General features: G+C 47.9%; 1 protein-coding gene across 1 annotated transcript in view; it reads right to left on the bottom strand.

Moving 5' to 3' along the window:
• The window catches only part of gpc1b (glypican 1b), a 61,678-nt gene that overhangs the window by 13,643 nt on the left and 25,185 nt on the right, over positions 1–22,850 (bottom strand). The window contains exon 2 of the mRNA XM_036554119.1: positions 14,184–14,342. Within this exon, the coding sequence (XP_036410012.1) occupies positions 14,184–14,342 (159 nt within the window). The remainder of the gene's footprint in view (positions 1–14,183; positions 14,343–22,850) is intronic.

Below are 22,850 nucleotides of genomic sequence, written 5' to 3'. Positions count from 1 at the left end.
ATAACATGTTAATATCATAAGCTCAGCGTGACCCAGCTGCAGAGAATTATCCCACCACAGCCTTATCTGATATCTGTCACAGATCACACGCCTTCTGGCCTTTTTTTCCATCACTGAGTGGCAACTTTGTTATACGCTGAGCAGAAGGGAGAAACACTGCTGCTAAAAGTGAGAGGTAGTGATCTGCAACACTTTGGACTTCTGAATTAGCTCCTCCCTTAAGGAAGCGAAGAAAGCTCTCTAACCCACACTTAGCAGTGTGAATACAGAACTCCCTGTACTATTTATCTGTCATATGAAGTCATGTTGAGGCCTGACAGAAGACCACAAAGCCGCCGAGTGTGGTTACGGCCAATATTAAATCTATTTCCTATTGAATGTGAACAGCTAAGCTCCTTTGGCAGGGGCATATCATAAGTTTAGAAATCAGACAAGTGCTGTCTTTTAAAGTACAGCTTTATTGCAACTGTTATTTGACAGGTAACTGATGTTTTCTTCAGGGGCAGCACTGGCTTTGGTGAGGTGAGCTTTTGTGGTGCTGTAAATTCATTGCCAGGCCGATGTTCATCAACCAGCTTGTGACGCTAATGCTTCATTACATCCTTGCGTTTATTTAATGGCTGTCTCAGTCTGTTACATGCACAGACAGTTACGCAGTCAGGTCCAGTAGTGCGGTGACCTTTTGTGCCCAGGCGCCGCGGTTAATTAGGAAACCTTCAACATTTAAGACGCAGCGCACTGCAGAGTGATATCAACATCAAATGCAAACGATGAAGAGCTTCTCAAAGGAGCCCGCTGCATACATTTGTGGTCCCTGCTCTACAGCTATGAGAAGGGCTGGCCGGCGGTGCTGTCGTGTCGCCGATTCTGGGCTGGGAAAATGATCAGTCCACAGCACAGTCTCCAGATCGTCCTCCGTGACTCATCGGCAGCTGCCGTCCGCGCTGTCATGACCACGTCCTGTGAGTCACCGCTTGCGCACGGTGACCTTTCGGGCGCTCGGCTGTGCCTCCGCAGGGCAGGCGGCTGAAGGAAAACCCAAAAGGCATTCCAATCAGCAGCGCGTCCCACGACACAGACTCAGACCCCTGCGTGGTCTACAGGACACAGACAGAGGGAGTCCGGACCTGACACAAAAGAATACCGCAAAGGCCTTTGGGAAATATGCGTGAAAGATTACCGCGACAATAAACCCGGGGCAAACACTGGGGGTTTTATCATCACTTTTGCATTAGCATGTAATTAAAGTGAAGCACAAAATATTGTTGTGGTTAACATTAGGCTTCAGACCATGTCTTGTCTTAAGCAGGTGGTGAGTACAGTGCAATGAGAGGACACTGATTGTAGATGTTCATGATGACTTATCATTTCAAGTAACAACATCCTGAAATTGCATTTGGACTTTAGAGTACCTCTTCGGTTTTGATGGGGTTTTTTTGAATCATGGTCTCAGTCGGGCAAATGACCGTGGGTGTGGGGGGGGGGAGGGTGAGACTGGGGTGGAAACGTCTCATTGCAGCGTCCCAGGGGTAAAACACGTAGCAGAAACAAGCCGGCACGCTCACTCTTCAAGAGTCCTTCGATCGCCTTTGCAAACACAGCGAGGGCGAAGACAAAAGCGGGGACCTGTAATTATTGCTGCTCAATGGCAAAAAAAAAATACAAACAAGACACGCACACGGCACAGCCGACACCAGATAGCTGTGTCAGATGAGAAGCACGGTGCGTTTAGTCCTGTGATTAAAGTCCACGGTCAAATAATCAATCCCCGAGATGCATCACAGGGGAGGAAAAACGGAGGAAAAATCAATTGTGTGCAGAAGGCAGTACATCTGTGACTGAAAGAGGGATGTACCAAGGAAAGACAATACATTTACACAGGCACATACACATACATACACACACCAACACACACACGCATATACTCACACTTACGAAATCTAGGAGTCTGCACATTCAACGTATGCTGTAAACCTGTACATCTTTCTGTCTTGATGCTGCTGGATCCTTCTTGAAGTAACTAGGTAATTTACCTTGCTAAGCAGGAAAATAGCTGCACCTTCCCCTGGGATTTGAACCTGCTTAGGCCCAGAGCTCTTAGGTCTGCAACACGTTTCTGCCATAGTGCATGCAAATGAAACCAAACCCGATGGAGAAACCCTAACTACAGTTCTTAAAATGGCAGCAGAAAATGTCCCTCTGGAACACTTTTGTTCTCCAATTAAAGTCCCGCTGCACAGCTCCAGCGCCCCCTGCTGCTCAAGGTTACTGCAGGATTGTTACGGTAAAAAGGGTTCTTTGACAGTGTCGCTGTTGGAACTGCATCTATTTTCAGTCGACACACAGAAACGGGAGCAAGGCAAACAGTTGCAGATGTTTTGATCTGCCTGAACAAACATGCTAATGAAGCTAACGAGCTGTTTGTCTTTTTTTGCGCCCCAATCCCACACCCCCACTGGCGCAAGCGCTTGCGCATGCACACACACACACACACACACACGCACACACACACACACACACACACACACATACACACACACACTTTCGCAGATGAGCTTGGCATCTTGGCGCCTTTAATGACTTTCTCTGACAGAAAGAATTAATGACTTCACTTGTAATTGTGTTGAGTAACAGGACTAGGCCAACGTGATATATTCAATTCAGATGGCTTTAAATTTGCAATCTGCCCAAGCGTTTTGCACATACATCTCCCGCTGGCTGTAACTCTCTCCGCTTTGGTATCCTAAATATTTACACTCCAGTTACAGCCTTGCTTTCAGCAGGAACGGCTCTCTGACTGAATGTAAGCTTCCTCGCTCCACCACCTCAGGTGTAAAGGAGAAAACTGCTTTCCCTGCGCGCTCACAGCAGTCTGAATGATACCCCAGTATGTACATAGCCCAGCTGAGAGACAGAACCAAGAAATCAAAGAACTCCGCTTACACCAGTCAGACAAGAGAATCACAGCATGCTGAGAACCGCAGAGAGATCTAGAGACATGGAGAGATACTAGGAGTCAGAGGGTGAGAGAGCAAAACACACAGAAACACAGAGAGAGAGACAGAAAGAGACGCAGACAGAAACACACACAAAGTAAGAGACAAGGAGACACAGACAAAGAAAGAGAGAGACAGACCACGAGATACACAGAGACACAAAGACAGAGAAAGATTGAGAAAGATATGAGAAGAGAAGCACAGAGAGACAGACAGACAGACAGACAGAGGGACAAATACAGAGAGGGGGTCAGAGCGAGGTGCTTGAATAGTAGCTGGATGGACAGCGCTTTGTCATCGCAACGCCAGCCACGTTCCGACATCCCTCATTAATGAGACGGGAGAGTCGGTATTGACTAAATGACCATTGATTAAAAAAAATAAATATACCATGTTCTCATGCCCTGTCGTCTTATTCTTCCTGATAAGGGCTAGTATTGATGGGCTTCTGTACAGCTCTGTTTAACTGTCACAGAGAGGACCATCGCTTTCTCTCTCTCCTCCCATCAGTGAGCTCTGTGTGTTCTGGCCTGTCCTCCTCATTAGAGCCCAAGGCAGCGTTTTATCAGCCTCATAATCCTCTCCTGTCACCGAAACATAAACGTTTGAATTACGCACAAATGTCTGATAAGTACACTTTTCCTTATGTCTCAGGAAATATTGCTTTTTTTGCGCTTGATGACTCCTTCTGAGATTTATGTAGGACAAGAGGTTCTTTTTCTGTTCCTCAGGCTATTCCAGGCTGGTTCCCTCTGAATCGTGTGACATAGAATGATGTGATGTGATAATGTGTCGAGTCTATGCCACCAGGGGTTGTATTGAGCTGTACCTAACCCCAACCACAGATCTGCTGAAGCACCTTTGGATTCCATTTTAAGGCTATCATATTCAATACCTGGGTAGAAGTTGAAAGCATAACTTTCAAACAATGCCTTTTAAAATCTAACCAGCACTGGAAAAGACATACATGTCTGGTCTAAAGGATCTAAAGCCTTTGGCTCTCATCACACATGCAGTTCCTCTGTTTGAAGAATCTTACTCTTACTTGCAGGATATTACTATTAAGACCACTGACGACCCCGTGTTTCAATTCCACAGTCAACGAACTCACACCTACATCAAAACTAACTTTCAAGCTCTGAGTTTGCATTCAAAAAAGCCTCACAGTAAAAGAATATTTTTGCTTTGCAGGTCTGCGTGCACCTGTTTGGAATGCTCCTTGTTGGCTCTGAGGGGAGGCACGGAGGAAGAGAGGAGGAGGATGAAAGGAACGCTGCAATGCCATTAATGGGATGGATTCCTGCCGCAGCCTCTGTCCCCCCCCCCTCCCATCCACCCCATACTGCACGCACTTGCCGGGCCATCACTCTGCCTGACATATGTGGACACATAATGACATTAATGGCCTTGTAACAGGATGGGCCCTGCTGTTAATTTGTGGTAGGACTGGACGCACACGAGGGGGGGGGTGGGGGGGGGGAACAAGACTGAGAGAGACAGAGCGGGCATGAGAGATTGAGAGAGAGACAGAGGAAGAGAGAGAGAGAGAAAACTGAAGGAAAAATCGAGAGACACCATGGAGGAATCAATTGGGGGGGTGGCGGGTAGAGGAATCGTAAGAAAGAGGATGCAGACAGGCTGAGAAGGGAATGAGACAGAGAGAGGGAGAGAGAGAGAGGGGACAGCACAAGTGAACCTGGCCAGGGAGGACAGGATCTGCGTTTCCTGAGAAACCAGAGAGGTCGAGTCAAAGATTAACCTCCTAATACACCGTGATAAATACTCCCAGGGAAGTGAAATATGATGCAGGCAACATGACAGCCATGCGAAAATGTCAGTCCCATTACCAGCCAAATATTAGCCACATGTCACAGCCTGAGAGACACAGAGGGAGTATTGAAGAAACAGGACGTTATGAGGCTGAACAAAACCATTCAAGTAATGGAATTCATTCTTATGACACTTATCATAACAAACAAGTGTTACATGTACTTATTTGATTTATATGTGTTCATTAATTACCAATTACATGATGGATAGACACATATATAGAGTGTTCTTGTTTACCTTACGTATATCCTTGCATTTACGTTCCATATTATGCTAAATGGTTATACTTATTTATCTACCTACGTTTCATATGGTACAGGACTGCTTTGAAAAACACTGCCTTGATTTGTCCCGCCAGTAGAGCAGTACTAAGCTGCGGGAGAGAGGGAAAGAATGAGGGAGATACGCAGGGGGGAGTGATAATGACAGACACAGGGAAGAGGGCCTCACAGCTCTGTAAGTCAGGAGGTCTGAGGAGATGGGCCACATTCCGCTGGACTGTATGTGTCCGCTTCAACGCAGGTGGAACTGATGGAATTAGCAGAATAGCAGAGGGGTCCGTGAAGGTCGAGCACGGACCGGCCGGCGGAGTTTCCGTCTGCGATTTTGCTGATGCGGGCGTATGCGGGGCCAATGGCTCGTCTCCGCGGCGATGCGGCCTTGATAGACAGCAGCAGATGGCCCTTTTCTTCTTTGTCTTTCCGCCCCCCCCCCAAACCCCCCTTCACTGGATTTCTGTTGCAGAGGCTTTACACAACCTGTTATGAGTTCACTACAAATGAGCAGTGAAAGAACCGCACAGCGGCCTTTTTTTTAAATTTGAGCAAATATCCAAATTCCTGCCTGGAAACATGAAGGTTTAAGGCTACAATAACAGATGGAAATTCACTGTTATTCTAGCTAAGATGATGCTCTGTACTTTCGGACACACCTGGCTGCACATGCCAATCACGCAGCGGCAATGAATGCAAGGGACGCACAGCGCGAGGGGGTCAAAGGCTGGGCGGCTCACTCTGACAAAGCCACGTGGGAATGGTCTCCGTCACCGCTCCTCCGCTATTTTGCCGGACCGCTGAACAGACGGACCACACCGTGAGTGTTCTGAGACTCCACAAGCTGTGCAGCAGTCAGAGCAGTGGGCTCTGGGCCAGGTTAGCACAGGTTTGAATCAAAGGGGGGGAAACTGAGCCGAGCTGGAGCATGTTAATTACCCTCGATAAAACCGTATGACAGTACAGTCTAGACTGCCGTGGATGAAGACAAGCAAACGACCGCTGAAAGCTGTGAAAACTGTCATTTTAGATTTTACAACTAAATTACAAATACAAATATAAACCATCTAAGCCACCAGCAATGAATACGCTGACAGCAGTACCACTCAGGTAATGGGGGAGGGGGTGGTGGTGAGGGTGGAGGGGGGGGGGTCTTTGGAAGCTTTGAAAAATGGCGGGATGAAGTCTTTGACATGTTTATTTTTCAGAGCAATTCTGGAAACTCCCCATCAATCAAAACACTTATCACATCTCCTATTTACCGGAGGACTCATTCAAATCCTTAAGAAGCATTTAGATGCCATTAAAATCCCTGTATATTAAAAAGCAGACACGCCGGACACGGCAGATGACAGGCCAAGGCCATTCCTCACCTGTCAGTGGTCCTCTAATGTACCAATCGCGCTCCCGCTGTCTGTCATGAAGTGCAAACGCACACACTGAGTAATGCCATAGGTGTGATTACACCGGCGCTGCCACCCAAGCTCATTTGCATGCGGCGTGGAACGCGCCGTAACCATCGAGTAACGGCGCTGATGTCCTTGTCACTAATGACATCATCAGGGGTGACCTTGAGTCGGGTGATCCGTCTCTAATGAAAGGCATAAATCTTCTCGCATGAATTTCTGTCTGCGCGAGTCGACTAATGTGTTCCTGTTCCCTGATGCTTGGACCACACCCCTCTGTGAAGGCCTGTGTGGCATTCTTCCCAAAGGGAGCTTCGTGAGAAACGAAAAAAGAATATTAATGTTGTAAGTCATAATAGTAACACATTTTTATACACAAACAAATCAGTGAGCCCAGCACTGCTCAGCACAGCCTTTCAGAAGAAGGGAAAAAACAACATTAAGCAATCTGAACAGCAGCATTTAATAACAAAGCCAGCTATGTGAAAATGAAGTGCTCCGGCAGCCAGCAGCAGTGGTCAAATTCAATTAAATCCACTGAGAAATGACTCGCCTTGGCTGAATATAGAGGTACGTGTACATCTGATATTTCTCTTTTGCTGTCAGGTACTGACAGAGTGGAAACGTGAACGGAAACATGCGTTCTCATATGCCTGCTCACACGCGTACATGCTCACATAAATATTCATGGAAATATATGCATACATAAACCCACGCATCCACACACATACCCAAACACACATTCACACACACACACACACACACACACGCGCACACACGCACACACACAGAAACAAACAGACAGCGGAGGAGTATGCAGCTTACTCAGCTGCATGTCTGCAGTATCTGCCTGAGTGAATCCAGATGCGAGTCTTGACACCATTAACCTGGGGGCCACCTGTCAGGCAAACAGCGCCTTCTGGCTGGAGCACCTGTCAGCATCCTGGCTGCTCACTGAGCCTCTGCTCCTCAGGTCCTCTCTCTGTGCTCTCTATCCCAGCATCCTTCCTTACAAACCCCTCCCCCACCCCAACAACCAGCCCAGCACAGGCAGTGGAACCTCATCCAAACCCACACACACACACAACTGCCCACCCACACAGACACCATGCAGCCCTGACACCCACCTTCATGCAATAAAAATCTGTCTGAATGTATCCGCATTGTTCTAACTGGCAGAGAGTGCTCTCTTAAACCAGTTGAGTGGAGAGAGCAGGTATAAACTCCACTGCACCGGCGATCTATCCTGAATTGCTCCGGTATAAATGGAGATATTGTCTGTAGCCGCCTGTGACCTCATATATTCTCACAGTAATCCAGCTGGCCTGGTTAAATACAGGCAGGATACCGCCTGTCTATTGAATCAACTGTCCACTTAACATTTTACAATCACTGCAAGACAGCGACTTATGACACTGAAGCACAGTTGGCACTGTACGTTTCAAAAATATCCTGAAGGACTACCAAAAATACCTGTAGTGAAGTAAGCCATGTGACCAAAAAACCTGATAACCTACAGAGAAGCAGTAACAAAATTCTCAGGTGTACTTTTTAAATGAGATAGATGTCAGGCAATGTTGCACACCCTGTGAGGAAAAAAAAAAATAAACAGAAAAAAAAAATTCTTTGACCAGAGTGCCATTCAGTCGTCCCAGTCATCCCTGTACAATTCTACTGATGCCTGACCAATTGCAAAGGGAAGGTTTTCCTTTTTTTAAAGATGTGACAGGATCCAGCGAGAGGGTTAAATTAAATTAGGTGAATTCCCAAGCACTGTAATCAATGTGATAACCTGGAGGGAGAGAAAAGCTCAAGACAACACGGCCCTTCGGCACTCGAGGACACACACTTGCACACGCAATAATGCACAACAGACTCAATGTGCCCATTGAGTGCAAACAGGCATCCACCCACTGAGGAGACAGATAGCTACCCATGATTCCCTTGAGCCAACAGCAGGCTGTCTGCAGGTATGAATGGAGTGTTTATACTAAGGGTAAAGGGCACTGACTGTACAAAGTGAGACAAGAGTGGCCTTGGACCCCATCTAATCGGATCGTTTACAACCCTGAAGAGATAAGGCGATGGGGAAGAGAGGGGATACCCTCACCTTTTTGTATGATGTGGAATTACAGTTTGAATGATAAATGACACAATACTTATTTAATGGGACATCAAATCCCCCCAACCCATTGCTCATCCCTGTCTACAGAGTGGGATCAGACCAAGAAATACATAAACGCCTACAGCACACACACACACGCACACACGTACGCATGCACACACACACACACACACACACACACACACACACACACACACACACACTCTGGTCCTCACTTGGAGATGAGGAGCTAGCAACAAGCCAACAGCCAGCAACACAAAACAATAAAACTACATACAGGAAGTGAGACATCATTCGTTCCCAAAAGAAATGCAGGAAGAGCACACTTGGCAATACACACAGAGAGTAAGTTATAAAAATGGAAAATGAGCATCGCTTCTAAAGACCCTTACCCACATGGTCACAGAAAGAATTTACAAAATGTCCAAATGGTCTAAATTTCCAAGAATGGAAAAGCCAGCCCCCCAGGCAGCTGAATTCAGCAGGACAGCCATTTCATGGTTTTATGGAGGTGGGAAGGGGTAGGGTTGGAATGGGAGTTGGGATAAATGTGTAGTAAATATGTAGTAACATATGTGTATTGCTGAACAGCCTGTCTTAAAGGGCTCAACCCTTGGCAACTTGGAGGAGACTCCCTATCTCTCCCAGGAGAAGGCATTCTCCTTGGGCTATGTGTCTTACTGCACCCATAGGAAATCACAAGGAAACAGCCCGCTAACCTCAAATCAATTTCTGGCCAAGAGACAAACATGAAATACATGGAACAGTCATAAAACATCGCCAATTGAGACAAACCATCTCACACGCTGCAAAAAAACTGGAAATTTTTTAAGGTAACTTGGTTTCAGTGAATGACCTCAATGTGCATCACTGAGTGAAAATGTTTGCCTGCAGGGCTTCTATCATAATGCCTAAGGGAACTGAAAGATTACACTGCTTATTTATTTAGCAGAATGGTAAAACTCAGAGGGTTATCAGCAGCAGGGGATCCAGACGATATTCACTACATTGACACAGTGTAGAGCCTAAGGAAGCTGGGAAGGGGTGGGGAGGGTGACTCTAGGCTGGCAGGTCACACGCGCCCTGCGACTGTGCCTCATTGGGCCGCTCTGTGAGAGCACTCCGGCGCTGCCACGGTGCACCCAGCCAAGGCTGACTTCAGCGGACGAATATGACATCGGTCACCGCTCTCCTCCTGCTCCATAAATCACCAAGCCACAGCCGTCGCCCGGGCTCCACGGCCACACCCCCCTACCCCTCCCTCCCCGCTGGGAACAGTTTGATTCACCAATCGCAACAAAAAAAAGCCTGAGAGAGAGAGACAGAAAAAATAAAAACACAGGGCTCTTCTAGACTGTGATAGAACAAAACAGGCCTTTTCCCATGACAGCTCCTCATCCATGCAGGGATTATATTGCTGTTGGAACACAGCAACATGCCTGCTTTTTTACACTGGCTCAGAGGGTTTATCCTGCACTGGAATCCAAGCCGCCACAGAGCACACTGTGGTCTGAATGCACCGCTGTCGCTACCACTTTCCCTCGTGCAGAGGACTCAATCAGAACTAAAGAATCAATGTCTGCTTTATCCCTGACAGTCTTCAGCAGAATTCTAAGATGGTCCAGTCCGTCTCTCTCTTTCTCTCTCTCTTTCTCTCTCTGTCTCCATCTCTCCCCTCTTTCACTCCTTCTTTTTTCTCTCCCAATCCGCCTCCCTCACCTCTCCCTCTCACTGTGGACTGGAATGCTAATTTGCAGCTGGGGGTGGGGGTGGAGGAGGGGGTGAATTCAGATCCAGTGCTGTGAGCTAGAGGGGCTGGCGGGTTGCAGTGTGTGGTTCACCCTCCCCCAGTAGCTCCACAAGCCATCCCTGATAGGCCTACCCACTTCTGTCACTCTTTCTGATAGGCTTACCCACTTCTGTGACTCTCCCTGTGGTTATGCATCCCTCTTTGTGACGTCTAACCCTGGGTGTATCACAGGTAGGGTCAAACGGAAGGGGTTTTGAATGATAATATGGCTACAGACGTTTGCAAGAGGAAAAAAATCGGTCACCACATCCTGGACATTTGTTAAGCATTAATGATCACTTGAGCTACATACTGGCAAAATCCTCTTTGGCGTGGAGCTATTTTCCCCTTGGTTTTCCTGTAATTCTGATTCTGCACCCTCTGTGTTCTGTGTTCTGGAACAGACTGTTGTATTCATTTGCTGGGGTAGCCTGACACTTGAACTGTTGCCATGCAGAGGATCAAGTGATTTATCTGTGCTTTATTCTGGTATGAAGCAGGCCTGGTCACGGGAAGCATTTCGGGGATTTCCTAACATACACGGAAATAGGAAGCGGTCATCCTAAAGGCGTCCACACGTTTCAAGTCATCACAGTAAACCAGGAGCCAGGTCAAGGTCAAGAGCCAGGCTGACAAGCTGATAACAGACACATGGAGCAGGCTTACAGACAGCTCACAGACACACAGAACAGGTAGAAAAAAACACAACACTGAAATAGGGGTGGTAGTGTAGCATACTGGTAAGGTGCAGAACAGAAAGGTTGCAGGTTCGATTCCCCGCTGGGGCACTGCTGATGTACCCTTGGGCAAGGTACTTAACCTACAATTGCGTCAATAACTATATAGCCGTATAAATGGGTAAAATGTAAAAAATGTAACCTATGTAAGCCACTCTGGGTAAGAGTGTCTGCTAAGTGCCATTAATGTAATGTAATGTAAATACAGAAAAGGCAGACAAACAGTTCACAAACACACAGAAACGGCAGACAAACTGATGGCAGGACCTGAGAGAACAGGAAGTCAGGTGAAACAGGAAATTCAGGCAAGCAGTTGCCAGACTAAGGACCTACAGGGAAAACAGAGGTGAAAGAAACATGCAAATACTAGGAATGTAAATGAGGGACTGGAGGAATACTCTACATTCACCATTAGCCACATAATAATATGAGCTGTGGGGACAACTGAGAAAACATTTGTATCATCACGTCACTCAATGGCACCCCCACAGCACGAACGCACCAACGCCCCGTTAATGAATGCAGGCGGCAATTAAATCTTGATGTGCATATTAACGTTCTAATTATCACAGCTGCTAATTGTGGCATCTGAGGTATCCACAGCCAGAAAAATACACCAAATAAATTAGATAAAGCGAGCGCACCTTTTATGTTCTTTCTGCAGATTTCTCCTGGTGGTCTCATCAACTATGTCACGTCAGGCCGCATGGTTTGTGTGTGTGTGTGTGTGTGTGTGTGTGCGTGCATGTGCGTGAGTGTGTGTGCACACTGTGGTCATCGTCCCCATCCCACGCTCCATTCTGCCACCTCCAAAATTTCTATCCAAGCCTCCTCCTCCATGCCCAGAGCCACCTGATTGGTGTCTTGTGATGCCAAGCCCCAACCAGCTCAGGACAAACAGGCTGCAGAAGAAGCACACTTACACTTAGGAAAACCCAGGCCCTTTTCCATTCATGTTGTTGTTGCCATTGTTAAAACCACCACGCCCATGGGAAAATGGTCATTAGAAAAGCACACAACCACGGAATTGTAGAGCGTTCGTAATTTTAGCCTCTGGTTTCCTCCTCCGCTAAACTCTTAGCGCATCTCAGCGTTATTTTAGCTGCCGGGAGACATAACTTCTCTGCAAGGCTTTGACATCCTCAGGCAACCATATCAAATTCTTTCTGTCTCCCACCATCCTCCCTCCAGCCAGAACGTAATGCTCAGGGTGCATGTTCACTCTAATTGCTATGGTGTCCATCCTTCATGTTCTAGTAATGGGTTTATGTGTATAGCATTGATAAGTATTCCATGCTTTTTTGTTTTATGGTGTCTGCAATATTTTTTCTAAATTTCAGTCACTACTGAACTCATGACAGTGTGAAAAATAAAAAAAAAAATAGCATGCTGAATGGCTCAAGCTCAAAACGAGTTCAAATTGAGTGCAGGCTGAGCCCTAAGGCCCAGGTTCAAAACCAGCTGTTTCAAACAAACGATGACCGGGATCCCACAGCAGCAGAACAAACTGGCTTTGCTCCACTGGGGATAGAAGTGGCTCCCCGTCTCACTGCTCTAAGGCATCTGGTGACTCGTCAGGTACTTGCAAGGTGCTCAGATGACATCAGTGGACTTGCGCCTATCCTCCAATGAACTCTCACTATATTGCACAACGCTGTGACTTTTGCATGAAAAGTGTATCGTTGGATTGCAGTCCACTCGCTTTAGCACTCTAGTGCAAGTGCAGAGCTTGCTGTGCTAGGACGAGCCGATATTAGAACTGCTGATTCGAAAACAGGGTGAAATAAAGGTGAAAAAGGCATTGAAAAATAAATTCTACTTAAATTAAAAAGTAACACACGCTTACATTCAATACTCAAAGTTAAGGACAAAGTGCATCGTGGCTAGACTGAATAAATCTTCCAGTTGTTCCTCATGAAAGAGTATTTGGCAGAGAATGTTTGTATTACTTTATTCTTGGCTGGAAAATAACAGAAGGCTTTTTAAAAAAAAATAAATAAATAAATATCAACATGGAATAATAGCCAGCAAAATGCTTGAGAATGAGTTGGAATGACAGCTGTTCATCTGAGGGATGCAAAAAAGTGCAAACATACACTACTCAGTGCGTGCAGGGGAAAACCACTACTGCCAATATCAAGTGCCATTTGACGTTACTTCCTGGCAGCAGTTACTTGATGCTGACATTTTGAGATTTGGATATGTGTCCTAGCATACACTTCCAATGCAATCTGGGAAATGTACTAAATCAGCTCCTTTTATTTATGACCTCTTTGTCAAGGCTGCAAAACAACCTCACAAACCACTCGAAGCAAATTGCTGAGAACAAGATGTCAAATAAATGCGTGAGGACGAAAGAAGGACGTAAACCCGGGCAAGGGGGAAAGTGGGGAAAGAGTCTGCGTGCGGTGTATGGTTCAGGCGTGGTCACGCTCCGCGGCGTTCAGCCTGAGAGCTTCGGCGGAGGAACGGTGTGTTGATGCTCTCCCTTTCCGCAAACCTGCTAAACGTTGACGTGCCGGGCAGCAGGCTGGAGAGCGGAGTGCTGCTCTGTGTGCTTGTTGTCAAAACATGAAGTTTGTAGAAAATGACAGAGCAGGCAATTTAAGGCAGCCAGTGTGTGGACTTAATGGAGGCTAGGCAGAAAACAAGAGCAAGAACACATACACATACCCACACACACAGACACATACATACACTTGCCCGCTCACTCAGGGAGTACGGGATGCCTTCTGTGTTACTGTGTGTATGTGTGCATCTGTGTGCCTTTGCCTGTCCATCTGTAGTTTTCAGAATTAGGACAGCAGAATGACACAGTTGTTAAGGAGCTCAGCTTGTGAGTGAATAATATGTACAAATGTTAGCTTGCAATGGATAAGCGTGTCTGTTAAGCAATTACGGTATATAATAATAATATATGAATAATAATAACAATTATAATAATTCGTTAGTTAAAAACTGGAGTTGGGGCTGGGTGCAGGGGTATTACGATGGGTCTGTGTGAGCGGGATATTGGATGGGTACTCACTGTCGAAGCTCTTATACTGCCCGTTGAGGGAGGCCTGCAGGGAGCGTCCCGCCTCCTTGACCAGCCCCTCCACCTCGCGCCGGCCCATGTTGGCCAGCTCCTCCTCCATCTCGCTGGTGCAGCAGGTGTACCCCTGGGGGCAGATTCGCAGGTGCTCACCTGAGGAGAAGGGGAGGGGGGCGGGGGGGGAAGACGATCAATGTACAGAAGGATACTCTTCTCCCTGTTACCATAGTCACTATGTGTGCGTCTTATCCAATCACAGTTCAAGAGAACGCCTACATAAAACTTATTAGAACAGACACCTGCTAAAAGGTTATATTCCTGACACATTGAGAGGTGTGGTGTGTCAGACTTTGCCTCCACACGCTTCTTCTTAGCAGCATCATTTCCAAAGCATTTCATCAAATATATAGATATAGATAGAGAGTAAAGGCACTGTCTTTAGAACACGCTGAGGAGGAGTCGCTTCCATACTACCCAGCAAACACCACGGGACTGAAGACGGAGCACAAACACCCAGTACACACGCATCCTCTCACACGCACACACATGCTGGGGACGACTGGCCCCTCGTAACACCTAGATAATGAGAGGGCAGTTTCTCTAGGAGTCTTAGCAGCTAGCATGGGCTGATGGTGAACCTCGCTGCCCTGCAGAGATTGACAAAACATAACCACGCTACCAGGCACGGTGCACACATGTGCACACCCACAGAGCACCTCACAGAACCTTGTGTGTGCGTGTGCCAGTCGGGGCACAGGCCCCGCCGTGGGCCCGGAGTCTGCCCGTGCCGGCTGGATGCTCTCTCAGGACGGGTACAATGTGTACATCCTGTGCCATCTCACAGACAGGGCTACCGGAGTCTGCCTCGGCAGCAGGTGAGCCGCTGTGTGGGAGGGCACTGTCTCCATGCATTTTTAATGACCTCCATGGAGCGCGAGAGAACCGGTGCAGAAAAATGTCAAACATTTCATGTCAAGAAAGTGATCAGGACGCATGTCCCTAAAGTACCCTATCCCTCCTAGGAAACTGAAATATGGTCCATTTCTGAGAGAAATTAGTGCACATGCAGAGGATCTGGGTTAAAATACCCTCATATATAGGCTTAACATCCCGAGAATCTTCAAAAGATATTCCGCACACACCACCTGCCTCTCCGATTGCTGTACCAGCCCAACCCCAATAATACTTCACCTGCATAATGTTTCACCACTGTTTTACCAATTCTGTCTTCAGATCAAATGGAGGATTAACAAATGCATGCATGTTTATGTTTTTATTACTGTCCATATGATTACATTCTCAGTTTGCCTCAGCCCACACAGTTTAAAGTACGAGGCTGAGAAGAACGATTTTTTTTTCCTTTCAATATTTTACAAAGTTAATGCATAGCATTGTTTTTTTTATTTAAAACTTTTCAATTTATCAATTTCAAAGCATCTGTTTGAATGAATCATTCTCCGGAACTTTCGTATCCACCCAAAATAAACTGCATCGCCGAACAATGTCAGCATACATTAGCATGGGCGCGCAGTGGACGGCTGGAGATGACACTTCCCACATTTCGACTGTATGGATGCCAAATCTCTGCCCGGCTGTAAACAGGGGTATTATCCGCCCGTTTAACACGGCCTCTCGGCGCGCGAGTGTCGGCGTGTTGAAATCCGCTCCTTTTCTTCGACGCGGCTCCGCTTTTGAGCGGCGTTAATCTTTTAATGCCGAGTTTCGGGACGGGTTCGGGTGGGGGCGATGGGATCTGCAAGGTGCAGCGAGGGGGGGGGGCGTGGAAATCGTGTGAGGGAAATTCTATTAGCGTCATCCTGCGGTTGGCGTCTCTCAAAGCGCGTGGCTCACCGAGCTGAAAGGCTTAAATCTCATTAACCGACTTGTCAAAATGAATCTGCGGTCGGGGTGGTGAGCCAGCAGGGGGCACTCTGGAGCACTTCAGGGGATGAAGGCTGACTGCTAAAAAGTATTTTTTGGCCAGCAAACAAGACAGACTGATATAGTGACCAACAGCCTGACGGATGGAAAGATGACCAAGTAGACAGACAGACAGACATTAAAAGTGACACTGATTTAGGGAATGCCAGCGTGATGGGCAGAAAGAGAGGCAATTAGACACAATATAAAGAGACAGACAGGAAGACAACCAGACAGACAGGCAGACCAACAGAAAGACAGACAGAGAGAAGAGACAGGCACAGAGGCACACAGAGCCACAGAGTACTGAATGGTTTCTGTGAGAGAGTAATTTTGTAGGCTTTCCCATTTCTGGTTCATAACGGTAAGCTGGATTTCTCATTTTCTTTTTTTTTCCCAGGAACTATATTTGCCATTTCTGCAGCAGTATGATTATTGATTTTAGCGTCAACAACACACATTTTTATTTTCAATAGCATTGATTACATGAACACCACAACAGACCCCTTCTCATTCTCCTCCATTTCCTCTTAACAGTTCTCCATAAATCAATGCCTCTGTGTATCAGTAATGAAGCATCACCCATTAACCTCCGCTGCAGAGACAAGGAGATTAAACCACACTTAGCCCTATGACCCCTGTAAGGAGGAATTGCATTTGATTTGAAGGGGAGGGGGAAACTAATTCAATCAAAGCAATATCATGCCTGTTTATGTATTTACCCCAGGTTTAACCCCCCCCCCCCTCCTCCTGCTGTGCTGTTAACCCCCTCCAGGCTGGATCAATGACAGGAACCCCACACGCCCTGTGGACGAGATCAGCTCGACAGCGGACCTGTTCAAGGCTAGAGCTAATCTTTCCCTCACTTCCCAAAGGCCTGAGTCTCCCCCTGTTGCCCCTGACAGCACACAGTGGTATTCTGGCTCCAGTCCAAGTTGGAGTGTAGTCGACAGGGGAAGGTTTCTAGGAAGAAACCTGCTGGGGGCGGTCGAACAGGCATCAGCACGGGCCGTGGGGCCGGCGTCTCTGAAGGAGGCCCGAGCCACATCGATCGGAACGCCATCGATCAACAGCAGGGGAGCGTGCAAAGCTGGCGTGTACCTGCGACTCAACTGCAAACACGGTTTGCAGGAGGATCTGACCGGGCGGAGGGAGGCAAATGAAGACTGCGACGCAGAGTCACGTCTGCACGGCGAAAGTGTTAGCAGGCAGACATTGCATTCTTTCCTTCTGCGTCAGCGAGAGAAGAGTGCAGCCCTCCTCCTTCATAATGCGTTTGTTCGGACTGCTCTGCCTTACAATGGACATTGCTCATACCGGCTGGCTTTCAGCTAATGCAGGTGCAGCAGCCAACCTTTCTTAATTCTTTATGTTTAATCACTGTTTGGATGATCAGAAAACCTAAGAGGTCTCTTGTCTTTTCCAAAGTTTGTTTATTCAAGACATGGGCTAAAATCTACCTCTGTTCGACTGATATCAATAAATATCCTACATGCATTCCAGAGGGCTACACAGATATGTAGGCCAATATACAATATTGATGCAAAAAGCTGTTAGACTAAAGAGGAGAATGAAGCACCGAGGAGCAGATAGATTCAGATTGATCGTGTTTGTTTAACTGGCAGCGCCGTGCCCAGGCGCACCTGGGAGACTCCATTTGGCACAGTCCATTTCATCAGCGTTCCCAGCTTCAGTTTCTCAGGGACAAACAGCGGGGTTTGCAAAACACTCGTCCCACACTGACAGTGGACATCTAACATTTGGCCTCTGCTCGGTCCTGTCGCTGTGCATCAAGGATAATATTTAGCCCTCCCTCTCTCGCTCTCCCTCTGCCTCTCCCTCCCTCTGCCCTCTCTCTCTCCCTCCTCCCTCACCCCTGAACCTGCTCTAACTCCATTCTTCTCTTTCCCGCTCTCTCTCTCCCTCTTCCTCCCTCTCTCCCCGTTCCTCTCTCAACCCCCCCATCCCTCGCCGTCTCTCAGCTGCAATCTGTCAGCCACAGGACAGTTATTCTAAACAGCTGGGACCAAAGCCATCTTGCCACCGCGTTCCTCAATATCCAGCTGAAGGACATCTGAGGTAAGCTATCTGGCACCGCGTGGCGTCTGGGGACACACGTGATGGCTGAGTGCCCTCGCTCTCTGCCTCCGCTCGGACAGCACGGCCTGAATGTGGGATCGCTGCCACAGAACCTGCCAATGCCCCCGCCTGAGAAAAATGACTAAAAAGAGAACCTCATGAAGACTACATTACAGTATTTTGTTAGCTACTTATCCAGCTTATTTTATGTAATACATAGTGATGTATTTACTGAAAGTTAAGTAAGAGCACTTTGATGAAGGGGACACCAACAGCAGCCCTATCCAGGATTTGAACTTACACTCTTCCGTTCACAAGCACAGCTCCCCACCCACTATGTGGCACTGTCAGCCAGATATTGCCTTGTGCACCGGTCTGTTAAAACTGTTGCACACTGGGCTAGGACCTGTTGTTAACATGCTCCTCCCCCTCCCTCCCCCAAATGCCACCCCCCTCCCCCACCCACATCAATTTCATTTGCAGAGGACACCGGAGGAACCGCTGAATGTCATCTCGTTTTAAAGGGGACACTCCCTCCGCTGCACGCATTCCCCGGAGCGTTCCAGGCATTCCATTTAGAAATGACATCACCGGAGGGACGCCTCTGTCACAGAAGAGGTGAGCGGCGGGTGTCTGAGCGGACCTGGAGCGGGGGAGGGGGGAGGGGGGGGGGGTTACTAGCATGACACCAAATCCACCAACAGCCCCCCCGCCACGGTCCTCCAAGGGTCTGCCCTCCTTAATTACACATGAGACCCGTAAATGGAAGAGACCAGCCGCACGCCTCCCCGGCCGTCACTGCAAATTACCCGCTCTCCCGTCTCCGGGCTCTCCTTGACCCACATGCTGCGCAGGGTAAGACTGAGCTGCGCAGGCAGCGCGTACGCGTAAGAGGATGCAGAGGGATGCGCAGACTGCACCCCGAGCGCGGGGCAGGCGGGCAGGTATGCGCAGATGCACAGGGCTTACAGACATGCGCAGGCGGTTGCACGGTGCAACTCAGATGGCACATGGGGATGTGCAGGCTGCAGCCTGACACACTCAGACCGAATACAGAGCTGTGCATGAAGCATACGGGGATGCGCAGACGGGGTAGGGAGATGCACAGGCAGTCTCTCAAATGCAGGGATATTGTGTACAGAGAGAAGTGACAACGCCAACACCTGTACCCTCCCAAGCCCCACCTAGATCAGCCCTGGACAAGGGCATTGCCCAGGAGACTCAGATCTTAAAGGTACAGGCCAATATCAACAATAAGCACCAAATCTCAGCACACTCTCCCCATGGTAAGTACACTATATGGACAAAAGGATTTGGCAACACCTGTTTTTCAGGGTTTGGGCTCTTATCTCCAGTGAAGGGCAATCTTAATGCTTCAGCATACCAAGACATTTTGGACAATGCTATGCTTCCAACTTTGTGGCAACAGTTTGGGGAACGCCCTTTTCTATTCCAACATGACTGCCCCAGTGCACAAAGCAAGGACTATCAAGACATGGTTTAATGAGTTCGGTGTGGAAGAACTTGACTGGCCCGCACAGAGCCCTGACCTCAACCCCATCGAGCACCTTTGGGATGAACTGGAACAGAGATTGCGAGCCAGGCCTTCTCGTCCAACATCAGTGCCTGACCTCATAAATGCTCTACAGAATGAATGGGCACAAATTCCCACAGAAACAGCCAAAATCTTGTGGAAAGCCTTCCAAGAAGAATGGAAGCTGTTATAGCTGCAAAAGGGGGACCAACTCCATATTAAAGTATATGCATTTGAACACAATGTCATTACAATGTAATGGTCAGGCATCCGAATACTTTTGTCCATATAGTGCATGTGTGGTCAGTGGTGTCCTGCTAGTGCAAATTTTCATGCCACTTTATTAGATGCACTGTGTAAGTCACTTTGGATAAGAGCGCCTGTTGAATGATAATAATGTAATGTCATGCAAGGAGATGGGGCAGCTGTAGGGCTCCTTGCTGGGATCTTACACGCCTGTTACCTGCCCTTTAGGTGTCTAAACATCCAATGAGAGCCAAGCCCAGGCACATGTCCCTCCCTCCCCACTGAGGCTGGGTTTTACACCCAAGTGCCATACTATCGAAGCTGTGGTTTGACCATGCAACTTCATCCTGTTGAGTCTAATTGTAAAGTTTGGGTGTGCGACGCTGCATAGCTCCCCCCCCCCCATCCCCCAGTCCCGTCCTGGTGGTGGGAAGTGCATTTTCAGCACTTATGTCTTTTATTTTAGGCTCTCTCAACCGCTTTGACAGACAGGAGCAATTCTCCCACCATTAACTCATCAAGTGTCTCCGGGGAGGAAGGCCTGCCATTAAAGTCCGATCGAGAGAAACGGAATTAAACCGCGCTCCCATAAACCCCACAAGTAGCAGCAGTTTGCTCTCCTAAATGACTCGGGAAAGAGAGGAAATACCACAGCGCAGCAGGGGTGCTATGTTTTTCTCAACACTGTGTCTCCAGGGGTAGCAGACATTCCAGCCATGCAGAAATGAGTGTGAAGGTAACTCAGTGGATAGTACTGTATCCCTAGTAATGGTCCAGCACGGGGCTCGCAATGTCCCCTCTCTTCCCTGGTATAGTGATGGCCCAGCATTGGGGTAGTAATGTCCCCTCCCATCACTGGTGTAGCAATGGTCCAGCATTGCGGCAGTGATGTCCCATCATCTGCATAGTATTGGCACACCTAAGCCAGACGCTCATGCTGCCACCAAGTGACGCATTATCTTTATCTTTTGGAGTATTAAAACTGTCCTGTCTGTCGCCATGGCACTAGCTGGCAAGGAGCCCTCAGCCTCCATTTAGAAAATTATCTACGAGAGCAGACCAAAACAACCGCCCGGTATTTCTTTTAAAAACGAAAACACAAAAAATTGTTAGTTAGATACAATGTTATTACAATGTTAATCATTACAAAGCTTTTTCGCCACTTTGAACATCCCTCAGGTATGAAAGGGAATATTAGAAGAGGCAACACTGGCTTTGCATGCATTACAGACGGAGACGTTTCCGGACAGCCTATTGCTGGCCCGCAATTGTGAAAACGAATTCACCCTTATTAAACTTGTCCTTCATGTAGATCCAGCATTTCAATTAAAAAAAAACCTGTTTCCAAGTAACCAGCAGTCTCAAACACTTATCTCCCGATAACGACCTTTGGCTCTGAGTGAATTAAATCCTTATCTCCCCGTTGATTTATGTAATCTTTCATCCGGCGGATCTCCGGCACGGCTCTCCGTGAAGAAATTGCCCGCTGCGGCAAAGACTTCTAATCAGTCTGCATGGGTCACTTCAAACAGACACTTGCAATTTTTCTACACATGACTTAACTTTGTATTTTTAATTCTTTTTCCAATTACATCTTTTGGAGAGAATCTACCGAGGCTGAGCTTGAAGAAAAGAAGCGCTGAGCAGGTCTTGGACTCTAACAGGCCTGAGGTGGGTTAGAGAGAGCTGCTGTTAACCGGAGGGGGGGAAGCACTCAGCTGATTGTCTTTGCTAATTGCTGATTGCTCTAGCAGAGGCGTTAGTATTGGCGGGCGCGGGCCCATCCGCCCAGAGGTTTCTAATCCTAATCCCCTGATCCCTCATCGCCCGCGGCACATCTGGGCAGATTAGAGAGGGCGATCAGACCGAGAGGTGACACACAAGGCTTCAGAGTGCAGATACACCCGGCGCTGACGCGCGTCAGAGCAGCAGCCAATGGGAATGCAGTTGAGCAGCGGTTAGAGCACTGACTCTGGACATGACAGTTATAATGTGAGTGAGCACATCAGCAGAATACTGGACACTGAGCTGTAGCGGTCAGAGTACCAGCCACTGAGCCTGAGGGTCATGAACTGAAGTGTAGAGTAGTGATTATGGTAACAGAGTCTGGAGTTGAGGGTCATGGGCAGCAGTGTAGAGACGTGAATAGGGTAAGAAACACTGGGGTTGAGGGTCATGGGCAGCAGTGTAGAGAAGTGAATAGGGTAAGAAAGCCTGGGGTTGAGGGTCATGGGCAGCAGTGTAGAGACGTGAATAGGGTAACAGAGTCTGGGGTTGAGGGTCATGAGCAGATGTGTAGAGAAGTGATTATGGTAACAGAGTCTGGAGTTAAGGATCATGAGCAGCAGTGTAGAAAAGTGAATAGGCTAAGAAACTCTGGGGTTGAGGGTCATGGGCAGCAGTGTAGAGAAGTGAATAGGGTAAGAAAGCCTGGAGCTCATAACTCCCCTCCATGCCTCCCCCTACAGTGTGAAACATGCTTTGGGCTTCGTCAACCCTACCGCAGCTGTCTGACATCCTGGCAGCGAACATCACTTGCCGCTTATGAATAGCGCTGTTGATTCTGATGCAAAGCTAACAGCGACATGATGGATTACACGCATTCTCAAATTAAGCTGTTGCAGCTTTCAAAACACGGGGGACCACCTTCCACGACAACCGGCGTGCCGAGCGGATAAGCAAATCCCAAAGGCCGTGTCACAAAATTAACAAACACCGCACATCTTATCAGACGCCGTGGGGGAAACAGGACGACGTGGCTGCACCACATCCCTTTGTTCCCGCTGAAGGCGGTTTTGATAATTTGATACCGTTTTGGAAGGAACGAGGACTCAATGAGTTCAAACAGCGCACTAATTCCTGAAGAGTAAAACGCTCAGTTC

The sequence above is a fragment of the Megalops cyprinoides genome, chromosome 20 (assembly GCF_013368585.1).
Source record: "Megalops cyprinoides isolate fMegCyp1 chromosome 20, fMegCyp1.pri, whole genome shotgun sequence".
Lineage (NCBI taxonomy): Eukaryota > Metazoa > Chordata > Actinopteri > Elopiformes > Megalopidae > Megalops > Megalops cyprinoides.
The sequence above is the reverse complement of the archived record's forward strand: the minus strand, read 5'-3'. Positions and strand labels throughout refer to the sequence as shown.